At 40.4% G+C, this 17,058-nt stretch overlaps 1 protein-coding gene across 1 annotated transcript in view; it reads left to right on the top strand.

Moving 5' to 3' along the window:
• Positions 1 to 17,058, top strand: part of LOC138349785 (antizyme inhibitor 2-like) — a 55,762-nt gene that overhangs the window by 23,403 nt on the left and 15,301 nt on the right. The window contains exon 4 of the mRNA XM_069308447.1: positions 2,697 to 2,911. Coding sequence (XP_069164548.1) covers positions 2,697 to 2,911 — 215 coding nt within the window. The remainder of the gene's footprint in view (positions 1 to 2,696; positions 2,912 to 17,058) is intronic.

The raw sequence follows: 17,058 nt of genomic DNA, 5'->3' as shown, positions 1-17,058 counted from the left end.
GTGTCACATCCACTCCCAGGTCTCTTTCTCGAATCGTTACAGGTAGGCTGTTCCCCTTCATTGTGTACTGTCCCTTTGGTCTCCTGTCACCTGATCCCATTTCCATAACTTTACATTTACTGGTGTTAAACTCCAGTAGCCATTTCTCTGACCATCTCTGCAGCCTGTGTAAGTCCTCTTGGAGGATCCTACAATCCTCGTCTGTCACAACTCTTCTCATTAATTTTGCGTCATCTGCAAACATTGACATGTATGATTCCACTCCTGTAAACATATCATTTACGTAAATTAGAAAGAGGATTGGTCCCAGCACCGATCCTTGAGGTACTCCACTTGTTACTGTTCGCCAGTCCGACTTTTCGCCCCTTACCATTACCCTCTGGCTCCTTCCTGTTAGGTAGTTCTTCACCCATACTAGGGCCTTTCCGCTTACTCCTGCCTGCCTCTCAAGTTTGTATAGCAGTCTCATGTGCGGTACCGTATCAAAGGCCTTTTGGCAGTCAAGAAATATGCAGTCTGCCCAGCCTTCTCTGTCCTGCCTTATCCTTGTTACTTTATCATAGAATTCTAAAAGGTTTGTTAGGCATGATTTCCCTGTCCAGAACCCATGTTGGTGCTTGTTTACAAACCCAATGCTCTCCAGGTGCTCAACAAGTCTTAGCCTAATTATTCTTTCAAGTATTTTGCAGGGGATGCTTGTCAGTGATACGGGTCTGTAGTTAAGTGCCTCCTCCCTATCCCCCTTTTTGAAAATCGGTACGACATTTGCCTCCTTCCAGCAACTGGGCAATTCTCCCGACATAAGTGACTCATTGAAGATCATTGCCAGAGGCACGCTGAGAGCCTGCGCTGCCTCTTTAAGTATCCACGGTGATACTTTGTCTGGTCCAACAGCTTTATTTGCATCCAGTGTTGTCAACTGTTTCATTACATCCTCTGCTGTCACCTCTATATCTGATAGTCTTTCATCTTGGGTAATCTCTTCTAACAATGGGAGCTGCTCAGGCTCGGTAGTGAACACTCCATGGAATTTTGCATTCAGTACCTCGCAGATTTCCTTGTCGCTTTCTGTATATGCCCCTTCTGTTTTCCTCAGTCTTGTCACTTGGTCATTTACCGACATCTTCCTTCTTATATGGCTATGTAGTAATTTTGGTTGCTTTTTCGCTTTGACTGCAATATCGTTCTCATAATTTCTTTCCGACACTCGTCTTATGTTAATGTAATCATTCCTAGCTCTGTTACATCTAATCCTGTTGTCCTCTGTCCTTTGTCTTCTGTACTTCCTCCACTCCCTCCTGCTTCTCACCTTTGCTTCCTGACACTGTCTATTAAACCATGGGTTATTATATTCCCTCCTGCTTTTTTTCTTTATTGTTGGAATAAATCTATCTTCAGCCTCCTTGCATTTCAATATGACTTGGGTCATCATACCTTGCACTGTTTTTCCTCTAAGTTCTTCCTCCCACTGCACTTCTCCCAGGTAGTCCCTTATCCCTCTGTAGTCCCCTTTTCTGTAATCAAGTCTCCTTTCCCGGACCTCTTGTCCTTTGGTCACAATTTTAAGCTCCATCATGTAGTCAAAGGCTAGGACACAATGGTCACTAGCTCCTAGTGGTATTTCATGTTCCAACTGCTCGATGTCTTCTACATTCTGAGTGATAATGAGATCTAATAGGCTGGGCGTATCCCCTCCTCTTTCCCTAGTATCTTCTTTCACATGCTGTGTTAGGAAATTCCTGTCAATAACGTCTACCAGCTTCGCTCCCCAGGTCTCCTCCCCGCCATGGGGATTCCTCGTTTCCCAATCTATCTCTCCGTGATTTAGGTCCCCCATGACCAGCAGCTTCGCTCTCATTCTATGCGCTAAAGTTGCTGCCCTCTGCAGTTCATCCATACATGTCTTGTTGCTGTCCTCGTACTCCTGTGTGTGTGTGTGTGTGTGTGTGTGTGTTTGTGTGTGTTTGTGTGTGTGTGTGTGTGTGTGTGTGTGTGTGTGTGTGTGTGTGTGTGTGTGTGTGTGTGTGTGTGTGTGTGTGTGTGTGTGTGTGTGTGTGTGTGTGTGTGCAAAAAGGTTTCCAGTTTTATAAGTATTTATAAAGGTGGTATTTGTTAAAGTTCTTTTGTTATTTTTGGAGACCCAACATATACCTTACTAGAACCAGAGTCCCTTAACTACTTAATCCCTTAACTGTACAGATGGTAGTAAAATCGAATTCGCTCGCGACTCTCCGTCGAGAATTCTAGGATCGAATCCCAGGTGAGACAGAAACGGTTGGGTGCATTTCCTATCACCTGAAGCCCCTGTCCACTTAACAGTAAATAGGTACCCGGGAGTTAGTCAGCTTGTTGTGGGGTTGCATCCTGGGGAGGGTCAGTAATTCGCCCCGGGTCGGACCTTAATATAAGTCTAACATGTACTATATGTATATATTTTGGCTGCCTGTCCCCAGACACAATGAATTAATAATTATCCTTTTAATCCTTTAAATATTGAAATCCAGTATGAGCTGTATATTAATTGAAGTAATCGCAAACAATATTTTACCATATATATATTACTGTTTAATTAAATTTTGTATTGTCATACTTTTGGATGAGTATAACTATAATAAGAATTGGATATAAAACTATAATATTATGTATGAGTATAACTATAATAAGAGAGCATATTGAATAGTGTGTCTTGGATTTAGGTGAGAGGAGAGACGCCTGTGAAGCCCAGTATAGTGTGGGGTCGGTCCTGCTGCGGGAACGACAGAGTAACCAAGAAGGTCTTCCTCCTTCCTGACCTGCAGTTGGGGGACTGGTTGATGTGGCCCAACATGGGCGCCTACTGCTTCACTCTCTCAACCCACTTTAATGGATTCCCACTCACTGAAGTGCATGTTGTTGCCTCCTCTGACACAGTGTAAGTTACTGAATTCTTTTACTTTTAAATATCTGTAATTTGTGCAGATTATCTTCCACTGAACTAGATAAATATTACAAAGTTAATGAAAGACTTTGAAGTATAATACTACCGTAGAGTTGGCAGAATGCTGTTAAATGTTGTGCAAAGTTTCTTTATAGGCAGCAGTGCACATGACAATGTTAAAAGCGTAATGAACGAGTGGTTTGATAACAATGTGGGTGATTGTCTGGACTCTCTGAGGTCTCTGGTTATCCAATATGTGCGCGGATGTGGTCACGATGGAGGTCATGGATGTGAGTGTTAGAGAAGGGGAGGGAGAGGAAAGAGAAGAGAGGGAAGGGAGAGAGAGTGGGAGGGACAGGGAGGGAGGGAAAAGAGAGTGGGGAGGATGGGGAAAGAGGGAGGGGGAGGGGGGGAGAGAGAGAGAAAGAGAGGGGGGAGAGAGAGACGGGGGGGGGCAGAGAGGGAGGGGAGAGCGAGTAAACAGTGAAATGACCAAATAGGAGTAACTGAATGAAGTTATATTTGTTGTGTGCAGATCATTTAGAAAAGAATGAAAGACAGCTATATAGACTAGTGTAAAACTGTATGGGTGTTTGATCAACCCGTCCTCTTAAAAATAACGTCTCTTTTCGCTCGTATGCGCACTATGGCCAAAAATGGACGAAATTTTAAATGAAATCGGCTCACGAAAGTGATGTACTGTCCTGTTTTCTGTTGAGTCCTCCGGCTTACTCAGGTTAGGAGAGGAAACTTTCAATTAGTGGTTTTCATGACGTTTTGAAACCTTAGGAGAACTTCCTGCCCTCCTAACCTACCAGAGGACACTTAACTTGCTGTTTAGGGAAAAAATCCAAAATTTATTTTCAATTTGTTTTTTTTTTATTTTAAAATTACGTCCATTTTCTGCCATACGGGCAAACGGCCAAATTCAGACGTAATTTGTAAGAGGACAGGTTGATAATATAGTACAGACAGTAAAACTTGAGTGTGGTGGTGAAGAGAGGAGTTATCATTATTTGAGTAATGTGAATTGAGAAGTGATGAAGTGGTTTGATCAGTTTAAATTCATGGGGTGTGACAAATAAAAGTGTATTTTGTGAAATCGGAGTTGAGAGTAGAGTCTGTCAGGGAAGTTAAGTATAGTCAGCACAGTAACAGTACTATTTAAGAAAAACAAAATAGGAATAGAAGCAGTCAAGAGGTGTAATTACCAAAGTAAAATTACCTAAGTGTAGTTACAAGATGAGTGCTACAATTGTGGTGTCCCGTCTTCCCAGCACTCTTTGTCATATGACGCTTGAAACTACTAATGATTTTGGCCTCCACCATCTTCTCACTTAACTTATTCCAACTGTCCTCCACTCTGCTTGCAAAGGAAAACATTCATATATTTTTTCTGTACTTTCACTTCCTTAGCTTTAATCTTGTCCTCTTTGTTATTGAGGTTACCACTTTCAGGAATTCCTGTCAATTTGGTCAGTTCCAATTATTACTTTGTAAATGTTGTTCATATCGCATTTTTTCTTTTACCTTTGGCATATTTAACGCATCTAGCCTCTGCCTTCATAACTTGTTTTTCAGTTTTTATAAACCATTTAGAAGCATGCCATTGTACCTTTTCCAGTTTATTGATGTGCTTCTTGGGATATTATACAACTACCGCATATTCTAATTTTGGTCTCACAAAAGTCATGAACAGTTATTATTTATTTATTTTTTATTTATTTATATACAAGAAGGTACATTGAGTTTGTGAGAATACATAGCATAGTATTTACAATCTTATAAAGCCACTAGTACATGCAGCATTTCGGGCAAGTCCTTAATCTAACAGATAATTTTAAGTAGGTAAATTCTAGCAGAATTAATAAAATGATAACAAATACATTGCAAGAAAAAAAAATGAGATGAGAGAGATTAGTAAGTATATTAAAGCACATTGGTATATTAAAGCTCTGATTGATTACATTGACAGCTTGATTGGTAATTTAAACAAGATTAATAGACACCATACAGCAGATTGGCAGCATATATAAGAAGACAGTAATGATCACAATGATAAAGATGTTCGGATTGGGTACATGAAGATTGGGAGATTGGGTAGCAATAGATACTGTGCAATTTTAAAGCAAAAGGTAAAAAACTATGAAGATGAAATTAGGTACTTTTTAGTATTTTTTTTGAATGACGCAAAAGTTGGACAACTTTTCAATTCAATGGGGGAGTGAGTTCCATAAACTGGGTCCCTTAATTTGCTTAGAGTGTTTACACAGATTAAGTTTGACTCTGGGGATATCAAAGAGATATCAATTTCTGGTGTGGTGATAATGGGTCATATTACATCTGTCTAGGGAGAGTTTCAGAGCAGGATTGGCATTTAAGAAGAGAGTTTTGTAAATATAGTTGACACAAGAGAATTTGTGGAGTGAGATTATGTTTAGCATGTTTAGAGAGTTAAACAAGGGGGCTGAGTGTTGTCTGAAAGCAGAATTTGTTATTATTCTGATAGCAGATTTTTTCTGGGTGATGATGGACTTGAGGTGGTTTGCAGTGGTTGAACCCCATGCACAGATACCAAAATTAAGATAGGGATAGATTAGTGCATAATATAGATAGATGAGAGCAGAGTTAGGTACATAATATCTGATTTTGGAGAGTATACCAACTGTTTTAGAGACTTTCTTAGTTATGTTATGTTTCTTAGCTCTTGATAAAAATGAGTTCCCTGTTGGGTTGTTTGTGGACCTGCGTAAAGCTTTTGATTCTGTCAACCACCAAAACCTTCTTCTTAAATTACATCATTATGGAGTCAGAGGACACTCCCTACAATACCTCAAATCCTACCTTACTGACAGGCTCCAATATGTTTCTGTGAATAATACAATTTCTCCCACCCTACCCATCAACATTGGTGTTCCCCAGGGCAACATACTTGGCCCTTTCCTCTTTCTCATCTACATTAATGACCTTCCAAATGCCTCACAACACCTCAAACCAATTCTATTTGCTGACGACTCAACCTTCATTTACTCTAGTCCTGATTCCCTTGTTCTAAATGCCACAGTAAATACTGAGCTAAATAAAGTCCATCTGTGGCTAACTGCCAACAAACTCACCCTTAACATTGACAAAACCTTCTATATTCTGTTTGGCAATAAATCCTCTAATCAAATGAATCTCAAAATAAACAATACCCAAATTTGTAACAAATTAGATGGCAAATTCCTTGGCATTCTCATTGACCACAAGCTGAATTTCCAGGGACACATATTAAACATATCAAAAAAAGTTTCAAAAACTGTGGGCATTCTTTCTAAGATCAGATATTATGTACCACGCCCTGCCCTGGTGACTCTCTATTACTCCCTTATCTATCCATATCTCAACAATGGTATTTGTGCTTGGGGCTCTACTACCCAAAATCACTTACGTCCTCTAATTACTCAACACAAAGCTGCTTTTAGGACAATATCCAATTCTGGCCCCAGACATCACTCAGTACCCCTACTCAAATCTCTGAATATGTTAGACATTAAGTCACTGCACATTCTCTCATGTGTAGTATACATATATAAAACGCTAAACTATAATGCCAATCCTGATCTCAAAAGCTTCATAGAAGGTTGTAACAGAACCCATGAGCATCACACCAGAAATAAATACAGTTTTGATATTCCTAGAGTACGTCTTAATCAAACTAGAAATGCTCTACAAATCAAGGGGCCCAGAATGTGGAATGACCTTCCCAACCATGTTAAAGACTATACCTCTCTCAACCAGTTTAAGTTAAAAGCGAAGCTATACCTAATAAATTCCCTGTAACCTACCTTACCCTTCTATTGTCAACCAATGTCTGTTTTTTTCTTTAAAGAGCGCTGTTTGTCGACATAATTGTATTTGTGCTGCTTTTTCATCTATGTTTTCATTTCTTGTTTTCATTCTACTCATTATGCTCAATTAGTATTAAGCTTGTCATTTAAGTTTATCATGCCCGAAACGCTTTGCGTAATAGTGGCTTTAGGCATTGTATGTACTAGCTCTACCAATAAGTCTACCAATCCTTGTAAAAATTTATTGTATGTATGTACCTTACCTAAATAAAATTGTATTGTATTGTATTGTATGTGTTGTATGTGGGTACTGAAGTTGAGTCTCTTGTCTAGGAATCGGCCGAGAAACTTTCGATCATTTTTATTGCTAATGTTTACAATGTCTATCTGAAGCTGAATTGCATTTGTAGATTTGCTTCCAAATAAGATGTAGTAGGTCTTTTCTATGTTAAGTGTTAGTTTGTTGGTTGACATCCATAAGTGGACTTTTTTTAGTTCATTATTAACAACATCATTTAGTGTATGTGGGTTGGGGTTAGAGTAGATGAGGGTAGTATCATCAGCAAACAAAATAGGTTTCAGAATGTTAAAGACGTTAGGCAGATCATTGATGTATATAAGAAATAGGAGAGGTCCCAAGATGCTGCCCTGTGGCACTCCATCGGTTATTGGTAGAGTGGGAGAGGTTACATTATTGATGGCTACACATTGGTGTCTATCACTAAGATAGGATTGGATATAGTCCAGTGCATGGCCTCGGACTCCTTAATGATGGAGTTTATGTAAGAGGAAATTGTGATTAACAGTATCAAAGGCCTTTCTCGGGTCAATGAAGAGTTCAATCGGAAACTCATTTTGGTCAAGGGCTGAGTAAATTATATCAAGGAGACTAATAATTGCATCGTTGGTACTCTTTTGGGAGCGGAAGCCAAACTGACAGGGGCTAAGAATGTCGAATTTTACGAGATAGGAGTAGAGTTGTTTGTAGATAATCTTTCAAATATTTTTGATAGTATGGGTAGGTTTGAAATTGGTCTATAGTTGTTTATGTCTGCCGGATTACCTCCTTTACGAACTGGCGTTACTCTTGCTTTTTTAAGGATATCAGGGAAGGTATGACACTCAAGGGATTTGTTGAACAGCAGAGCTATAGGTGGCGCAAGGGCATGGGAGGCGCTCTAGTATACAAGGGATGGGATTTCACTGACGTTCCCAGCTTTGGTTTTTAGTGAGTGTATGATGGACACAACATCTGTCGGGCTGACTGGTGAAAGGAGAAGAGTTTGGATAGCTGCCTGAGAGATATGTGTCTGAGTCTGTGGGATTTTACTTGCAAGGTTAGCACCAATCGATGAAAAGAAGCTATTAAATTTATTCGCCATTTCTAGGTCAGATGACGGTGCAAGGCCATCCTTAGAGAGTGTTATCTGGTTGTGGGAGTGTTGTTTAGTTCCTAGGATATTAGAGATGGTATTCCATGTGCTTTTCATGTTGCCTTTTGCTTCTTTGAATCTAGTCTCATAATATGAAAGTTTAGCTTTTCTTATGACACTGGTAAGCACTGATGAGTACCTCTTAACTACTTCCTTTGTAACTAGGCCACTCCTAAATTTCTTTTCATATTCATGTTTTTTGTTGATTGATTTAATTATGCCACTTGTGAGCCACGGGTTATTTTTTCTTTTATCAGTTACTTGTTTGGTAAGGAGGGGACAGTGAGTGTTGTAGAGGCTTAGAGTTTTGGAGAGAAAGAGGTTAGTTAATGAGTTTATATCCTGTGTATTATTAAATTCAGATTCCCAGTTAATATTGTGAAGTGCATTAGAGAGATTGCCTAAAGCTGATTCACTGTGTAGCCTGAATGAAAGTTTCTTGCTTTCTGGTGGTGTGGTGTCCAAGTTTGCTATGAGGAAGGTAGGATAGTGGTCAGTTGTTCTGTCATAAATTACCCTAGATGTAAGGGGAGCTGTTGTATTAGTCCATAGGTGATCCAGGGTAGTGGCAGATGTTTGAGTGACTCGGGTGGGCTTGGTGATTGTGGGGATTAGCATACAGGAGTGCATGCTGTTACGGAAATAGTCAACTTGAGGGTTGTGTTGAAGACCCAGGTCAATATTGAAATCACCTCCCAGAATGATGTAATTTTTGTTGAGATTGTTATTTATGATAAGATTCCTTACATTGTCAGAGAATAAAGCTATGTTGGTATTAGGAAATTTATAGATGGCACCGATTATCAGGGAGGATTTAAGGGATTTACTGGAGAACTTGGCAAAGGTATATTCACAATAGTCGTCTCTATCACTAATGGCACTATTGCAGATGAAGGTATCTTTGTAATATATTGCTGTACCACCACCTTTTTTATTAGGCCTGCAGTTATGATTGGCTTTATAACCAGCTAAATTGTAGAGTTGGGTATAGTCATTACTTAGCCAAGTTTCTGTTAAAATGATGAATGATAATTTAGTACCTAGTGCTGTAAGTAGTGCATTTATATCATCAAAATTTCTTTAGTTTTTAAAGTTTCTTTAGTATTTCGCCATACGTGTAATTAGAAGCGATTTTGAAGTTGGAAAATATAGCATATGCTCCTCGCACAATGTACTTTATGTGTTACTCTGCTGACATTCTACTGTCGAGAACCACCACTAGACCTCTTTCTTTATTAGAGCTCTTTAATACCTTTCCACATAAGTTGTAGGTTGTCTGAGGTCTATTTTCTCCTATTCCACATTCCATAACATGGCATTTATTTAAATTGAATCCCGTTTTCCACATGGTTCTCCAAGTATTTATTTTATCTAGGACAATTGGAAGGGCATAACAATTGTCTCCTATCTTCCCCCAGTATCATAGCATCATCAGCAAACATGTTCACATAAATCTGTATTTCTTCTGGTAGATCATTTATGTAGACGATAAACATTACTGGCGCAAGAACTGAACCATGTGGTACTCCGCTAATGACACTCCTCCTGTCGGAAATATTGCCTCTGTTTACCACTCTCATCTTTCTGTCAGAAAATTTGTCATCCATGTCAGTAGTCTCCCTGTCACCCCTCAAGCCGGTTCTAGTTTCCAAAAACAACCTCTTGTGTGCAACTCTGTCAAAAGCCTCTTTTTAGGTCCAGATATACATAGTCAACCCAACCACCTCTTTCCTGCAGAATCTCTGTTGCTCTATCGTAAAAACTAAGTAGATTTGTTACACAGGATCTTCCTGTTCGAAACCATACAGTCTGTTTGTTATTATGTCATTATTCTCCAGGTATTCTATCCGTTTAGTTTTACCTATTTTTTCTAGTGTTTGGACAAGTTTGTTACCACGCTTGTTAATGATATCGGTCTATAATATAGAGGGTCTTCTCTGCTATCATTTTCGTTGATTAGAACTTTGTTTGCCCTTTTCCAAATATCTGTTAAGTTTCCTTTGGACTAAGGTATCTGGAATATCAGTTGAAATGGAATGCTCAGTTCAGTTGCACATTCCATCAGCACCCAAGGTGAAACTACATCTGGTCCGACAGATGGAGATTTTGTGTGACCAAAATTAGAATATGCAGGAGTTGTATGGTGCCCATATCTCAAGAAGCACATCAATAAACTGGAAAAAGGTTTCTTCTTAACCCATTGATTAAATTTTCCATCTCGTCTCGAGATACGTGTATATACTCTAGCACTCACCTAATTGTACTCACCTAATTGTGCTTGCGGGGGTTGAGCTCTGGCTCTTTGGTCCCGCCTCTCAACTGTCAATCAACTGGTGTACAGATTCCTGAGCCTACTGGGCTCTATCATTATCTTCATTTGAAACTGTGTATGGAGTCAGCCTCCACCACATCACTGCCTAATGCATTCCATCTGTTAACTACTCTGACACTGAAAAAGTTCCTTTTAACGTCCCTGTGGCTCATTTCAGTGCTTAGTTTCCACCTGTGTCCCCCTTGTTTGCGTACCACCCGTGTTAAACAGTTTATCTTTATCTACCCGGTCAATTCCTCTGTGAATTTTGTAGGTAGTGATCATGTCTCCTCTCACTCTTCTGTTTTCCAGTGTCATGAGGTGCATTTCCCGCAGCCTTTCCTCGTAACTCATGCCTCTTAGTTCTGGGACTAGCCTAGTGGCATACCTCTGAACTTTTTCTAGCTTCGCCATGTGCTTGACAAGGTACGGGCTCCATGCTTGGGCCGCATACTCTAGGATTGGTCTTACATATGTGGTATATAAGGTTCTGAATGATTCCTTACATTGGTTCCTGAAGGCAGTTCTGATGTTTGCCAGCCTCGCATACACAGCAGATGTTATTCTTTTGATGTGGGCTTCAGGAGACAGGTTTGGTGTGATATCAACTCCCAGATCTTTCTCTCTGTCTGTTTCATGAAGGACTTCCTCCCCCATTCGGTATCCTGTGCTTGGCCTCCTGTTTCCACTGCTTAGTTTCATTACCTTACATTTACTCGGGTTGAACCTTAATAGCCATTTGTTGGACCATGCACTCTGTCTGTCTAGGTCATCTTGTAGCCTCATACTATCTTCCACTGTCTTAATCCTCCTCGTAATTTTTGCATCATCAGCAAACAATGAGGAATGATTCTATACCATCTGGAAGATCATTTACGTATATAAGAAACAGTATGGGTCCAATGATTGACCCCTGCGTGACTCCATTGGTGACGTCTCGCCAATCTGAGACCTCACCCCTCAGAGTGATTCGCTGTCTTCTGTTACTCAAGTACTCCCTTATCCAATGGAGTACCTTCCCTTTCACTCCTGTCTGCATCTCTAGCTTTCGCACTAGTCTCTGGTGTGGAACTGTGTCAAAAGCTTTCTGGCAATCCAAAAATATGCAGTCTGCCCACCCCTCTCTTTCTTGTCTGATGCTTATTGCCTGATCGTAGAATTCAATTAATCCTGTGAGGCATGACTTGCCATCCCTGAAACCATGTTGGTGTTGTGTCACAAAGTTACTTTGCTCCAGATGTTCCACTAGCTTTTTTCGCACAATTTTTTCCATTAACTTGCATAGTATGCAGGTTAGGGACACTGGCCTGTAGTTCAGTGCCTCCTGTGTATCCCCTTTCTTGTATATCGTGACTACGTATGCCGTCTTCCAAATTTTTGACAGTTCACCTGTTACCAGTGATTTGTTAAACACCATGGAGAGTAGCAGGCACAGAGCTTCTGCTCCTTCCTTTAGTATCCATGACGATATTCCATTCAGGCCTATAACCTTTGTCACATCCAACTCTAGCAAAAGCTTCCTTACATCCCAACTGGTAATCTCAAATTCCTCTAGTGGTGCCTGGTTTACTATTCCTTCCCTTATCTCTGGAACTTCTCCTTGCTCCAGTGTGAAGACTTCCTGGAATTTCCTATTGAGTTCCTCACACACGTCTTTATCGTTTGTAGTGAATCTGTCTGCCCCTATCCTCAATTTCATTACCTGTTCCTTCACTGTTGTCTTTCTCCTGATGTGGCTGTGTAGCAATTTGGGTTGAGTATTAGCCTTGCTTGCTATGTCGTTTTCATATTGCCCTTCTGCCTCTCTTCTTACCCTGACGTATTCATTCCTGGCTCTCTGGTATCCTTCTCTGCTCTCAAGTGTCCTGTTATTTCTATAGTTTCTCTATGCTCTTTTACTTACTTGCCTAGTAAGTAAAAGGCAAGTAAGTAAAAGAGCATAGAGAAACTATAGAAATAACAGGACACTTGAGAGCAGAGAAGGATACTAGAGAGACAGGAATGAATACGTCAGGGTGAGAAGAGAGGCAGAAGGGCAATATGAAAACGACATAGCAAGCAAGGCTAATACTCAACCCAAATTGCTACACAGCCACATCAGGAGAAAGACAACAGTGAAGGAACAGGTAATGAAATTGAGGATAGGGGCAGACAGATTCACTACAAACGATAAAGACGTGTGTGAGGAACTCAATAGGAAATTCCAGGAAGTCTTCACACTGGAGCAAGGAGAAGTTCCAGAGATAAGGGAAGGAATAGTAAACCAGGCACCACTAGAGGAATTTGAGATTACCAGTTGGGATGTAAGGAAGCTTTTGCTAGAGTTGGATGTGACAAAGGTTATAGGCCTGAATGGAATATCGTCATGGATACTAAAGGAAGGAGCAGAAGCTCTGTGCCTGCTACTCTCCATGGTGTTTAACAAATCACTGGTAACAGGTGAACTGTCAAAAATTTGGAAGACGGCAAACGTAGTCACTATATACAAGAAAGGGGATACACAGGAGGCACTGAACTACAGGCCAGTGTCCCTAACCTGCATACTATGCAAGTTAATGGAAAAAATTGTGCGAAAAAAGCTAGTGGAACATCTGGAGCAAAGTAACTTTGTGACACAACACCAACATGGTTTCAGGGATGGCAAGTCATGCCTCACAGGATTAATTGAATTCTACGATCAGGCAATAAGCATCAGACAAGAAAGAGAGGGGTGGGCAGACTGCATATTTTTGGATTGCCAGAAAGCTTTTGACACAGTTCCACACCAGAGACTAGTGCGAAAGCTAGAGATGCAGACAGGAGTGAAAGGGAAGGTACTCCATTGGATAAGGGAGTACCTGAGTAACAGAAGACAGCGAATCACTCTGAGGGGTGAGGTCTCAGATTGGCGAGACGTCACCAATGGAGTCACGCAGGGGTCAATCATTGGACCCATACTGTTTCTTATATACGTAAATGATCTTCCAGATGGTATAGAATCATTCCTCATTGTTTGCTGATGATGCAAAAATTACGAGGAGGATTAAGACAGTGGAAGATAGTATGAGGCTACAAGATGACCTAGACAGACAGAGTGCATGGTCCAACAAATGGCTATTAAGGTTCAACCCGAGTAAATGTAAGGTAATGAAACTAAGCAGTGGAAACAGGAGGCCAAGCACAGGATACCGAATGGGGGAGGAAGTCCTTCATGAAACAGACAGAGAGAAAGATCTGGGAGTTGATATCACACCAAACCTGTCTCCTGAAGCCCACATCAAAAGAATAACATCTGCTGTGTATGCGAGGCTGGCAAACATCAGAACTGCCTTCAGGAACCAATGTAAGGAATCATTCAGAACCTTATATACCACATATGTAAGACCAATCCTAGAGTATGCGGCCCAAGCATGGAGCCCGTACCTTGTCAAGCACATGGCGAAGCTAGAAAAAGTTCAGAGGTATGCCACTAGGCTAGTCCCAGAACTAAGAGGCATGAGTTACGAGGAAAGGCTGCGGGAAATGCACCTCATGACACTGGAAAACAGAAGAGTGAGAGGAGACATGATCACTACCTACAAAATTCACAGAGGAATTGACCGGGTAGATAAAGATAAACTGTTTAACACGGGTGGTACGCAAACAAGGGGGACACAGGTGGAAACTAAGCACTGAAATGAGCCACAGGGACGTTAAAAGGAACTTTTTCAGTGTCAGAGTAGTTAACAGATGGAATGCATTAGGCAGTGATGTGGTGGAGGCTGACTCCATACACAGTTTCAAATGAAGATAATGATAGAGCCCAATAGGCTCAGGAATCTGTACACCAGTTGATTGACGGTTGAGAGGCGGGACCAAAGAGCCAGAGCTCAACCCCCGCAAGCACAATTAGGTGAGTACAATTAGGTGAGTGCTAGAGTATATACACGTATCTCGAGACGAGATGGAAAATTTAATCAATGGGTTAAGAAGAAACCTTTTTCCAGTTTATTGATGTGCTTCTTGAGATATGGGCACCATACAACTCCTGCATATTCTAATTTTGGTCACACAAAATCTCCATCTGTCGGACCAGATGTAGTTTCACCTTGGGTGCTGATGGAATGTGCAACTGAACTGAGCATTCCATTTCAACTGATATTCCAGATACCTTTGTCCAAAGGAAACTTAACAGATATTTGGAAAAGGGCAAACAAAGTTCTAATCAACGAAAATGATAGCAGAGAAGACCCTCTATATTATAGACCGATATCATTAACAAGCGTGGTAACAAACTTGTCCAAACACTAGAAAAAATAGGTAAAACTAAACGGATAGAATACCTGGAGAATAATGACATAATAACAAACAGACTGTATGGTTTCGAACAGGAAGATCCTGTGTAACAAATCTACTTAGTTTTTACGATAGAGCAACAGAGATTCTGCAGGAAAGAGGTGGTTGGGTTGACTATGTATATCTGGACCTAAAAAGAGGCTTTTGACAGAGTTGCACACAAGAGGTTGTTTTTGGAAACTAGAACCGGCTTGAGGGGTGACAGGGAGACTACTGACATGGATGACAAATTTTCTGACAGAAAGATGAGAGTGGTAAACAGAGGCAATATTTCCGACAGGAGGAGTGTCATTAGCGGAGTACCACATGGTTCAGTTCTTGCGCCAGTAATGTTTATCGTCTACATAAATGATCTACCAGAAGAAATACAGATTTATGTGAACATGTTTGCTGATGATGCTATGATACTGGGGGAAGATAGGAGACAATTGTTATGCCCTTCCAATTGTCCTAGATAAAATAAATACTTGGAGAACCATGTGGAAAATGGGATTCAATTTAAATAAATGCCATGTTATGGAATGTGGAATAGGAGAAAATAGACCTCAGACAACCTACAACTTATGTGGAAAGGTATTAAAGAGCTCTAATAAAGAAAGAGGTCTAGTGGTGGTTCTCGATAGTAGAATGTCAGCAGAGTAACACATAAAGTACATTGTGCGAGGAGCATATGCTGTATTTTCCAACTTCAAAATCGCTTCTAATTACACGTATGGCGAAATACTAAAGAAACTTTAAAAACTAAAGAAATTTTGAGGATATAAATGCACTACTCACAGCACTAGGTACTAAATTATCATTCATCATTTTAACAGAAACTTGGCTAAGTAATGACTATACCCAACTCTACAATTTAGCTAGTTATAAAGCCATTCATAACTGCAGGCCTAATAAAAAAGAAGGTGGCACAGCAACATATTACAAAGATACCTTCATCTGCAATAGTGCCATTAGTGATAGAGACGACTATTGTGAATATACCTTTGCCAAGTTCTCCAGTAAATCCCTTAAATCCTCCCTGACTATCGGTGCCATCTATAGATTTCCTAATACCAACATAGCCTCATTCTCAGATAACGTAAGGAATCTTATCATAAATAACAATCTCAACAAAAATCACATCATTCTGGGAGGTGATTTCAATATTGACCTGGGTCTTCAACACAACCCTCAAGTTGACTATTTCCGTAACAGCATGCACTCCTATATGCTAATCCCCACAATCACCAAGCCCACCCGAGTCACTCAAACATCTGCCACTACACAGGATCACTTATGGACTAATATAACAGCTCCCCTTACATCTGGGGTAATTTATGACAGAACAACTGATCACTATCCTACTTTCCTCATAGCAAACATTGACACATCACCACCAGAAACCAAGAAACTCTCATTCAGGCTACACAGTGAATCAGCTTTAGGCAATCTCTCTAATGCACTCCACAATATTAACTGGGAATCTGAATTTAATAATTCACAGAATATAAACTCATTAACTAACCTCTTTCTCTCCAAAACTCTAAGCCTCTACAACACTCACTGTCCCCTCCTTACCAAACAAATAACTGATAAAAGAAAAAATAACCCGTGGCTCACAAGTGGCATAATTAAATCAATCAACAAAAAACATGAATACGAAAAGAAATTTAGGAGTGGCCTAGTTTCAATGGAAGTAGTTAAAAGGTACTCATCAGTGCTTACCAGTGTCATAAGAAAAGGAAAACTTTCATATTATGAGACTAGATTCAAAGAAGCAAAAGGCAACATGAAAAGCACATGGAATACCATCTCTAACATCCTGGGAACTAAACAACACTCCCACAACCAGATAACACTCTCTAAGGATGGCCTTGCACCGTCATCTGACCTAGAAATGGCGAATGAATTTAATAGCTTCTTTTCATCGATTGGTGCTAACCTTGCAAGTAAAATCCCACAGACTCAGACACATATCAACACATATCTCTCAGGCAGCTATCCAAACTCTTCTCCTTTCACCAGTCAGCCCGACAGATGTTGTGTCCATCATACACTCACTAAAAACCAAAGCTGGGAACGTCAGTGAAATCCCATCCATTGTATACTAGAGCGCCTCCCATGCCCTTGCGCCACCTATAGCTCTGCTGTTCAACAAATCCCTTGAGTGTCATACCTTCCCTGATATCCTTAAAAAAGCAAGAATAACGCCAGTTCATAAAGGAGGTAATCCGGCAGACATAAACAACTATAGACCAATATCAAACCTACCCA

The sequence above is a fragment of the Procambarus clarkii genome, chromosome 62 (assembly GCF_040958095.1).
Source record: "Procambarus clarkii isolate CNS0578487 chromosome 62, FALCON_Pclarkii_2.0, whole genome shotgun sequence".
Lineage (NCBI taxonomy): Eukaryota > Metazoa > Arthropoda > Malacostraca > Decapoda > Cambaridae > Procambarus > Procambarus clarkii.
Note: the sequence above shows the minus strand (reverse complement) of the source record. Positions and strands in the feature narration are given on the sequence as shown.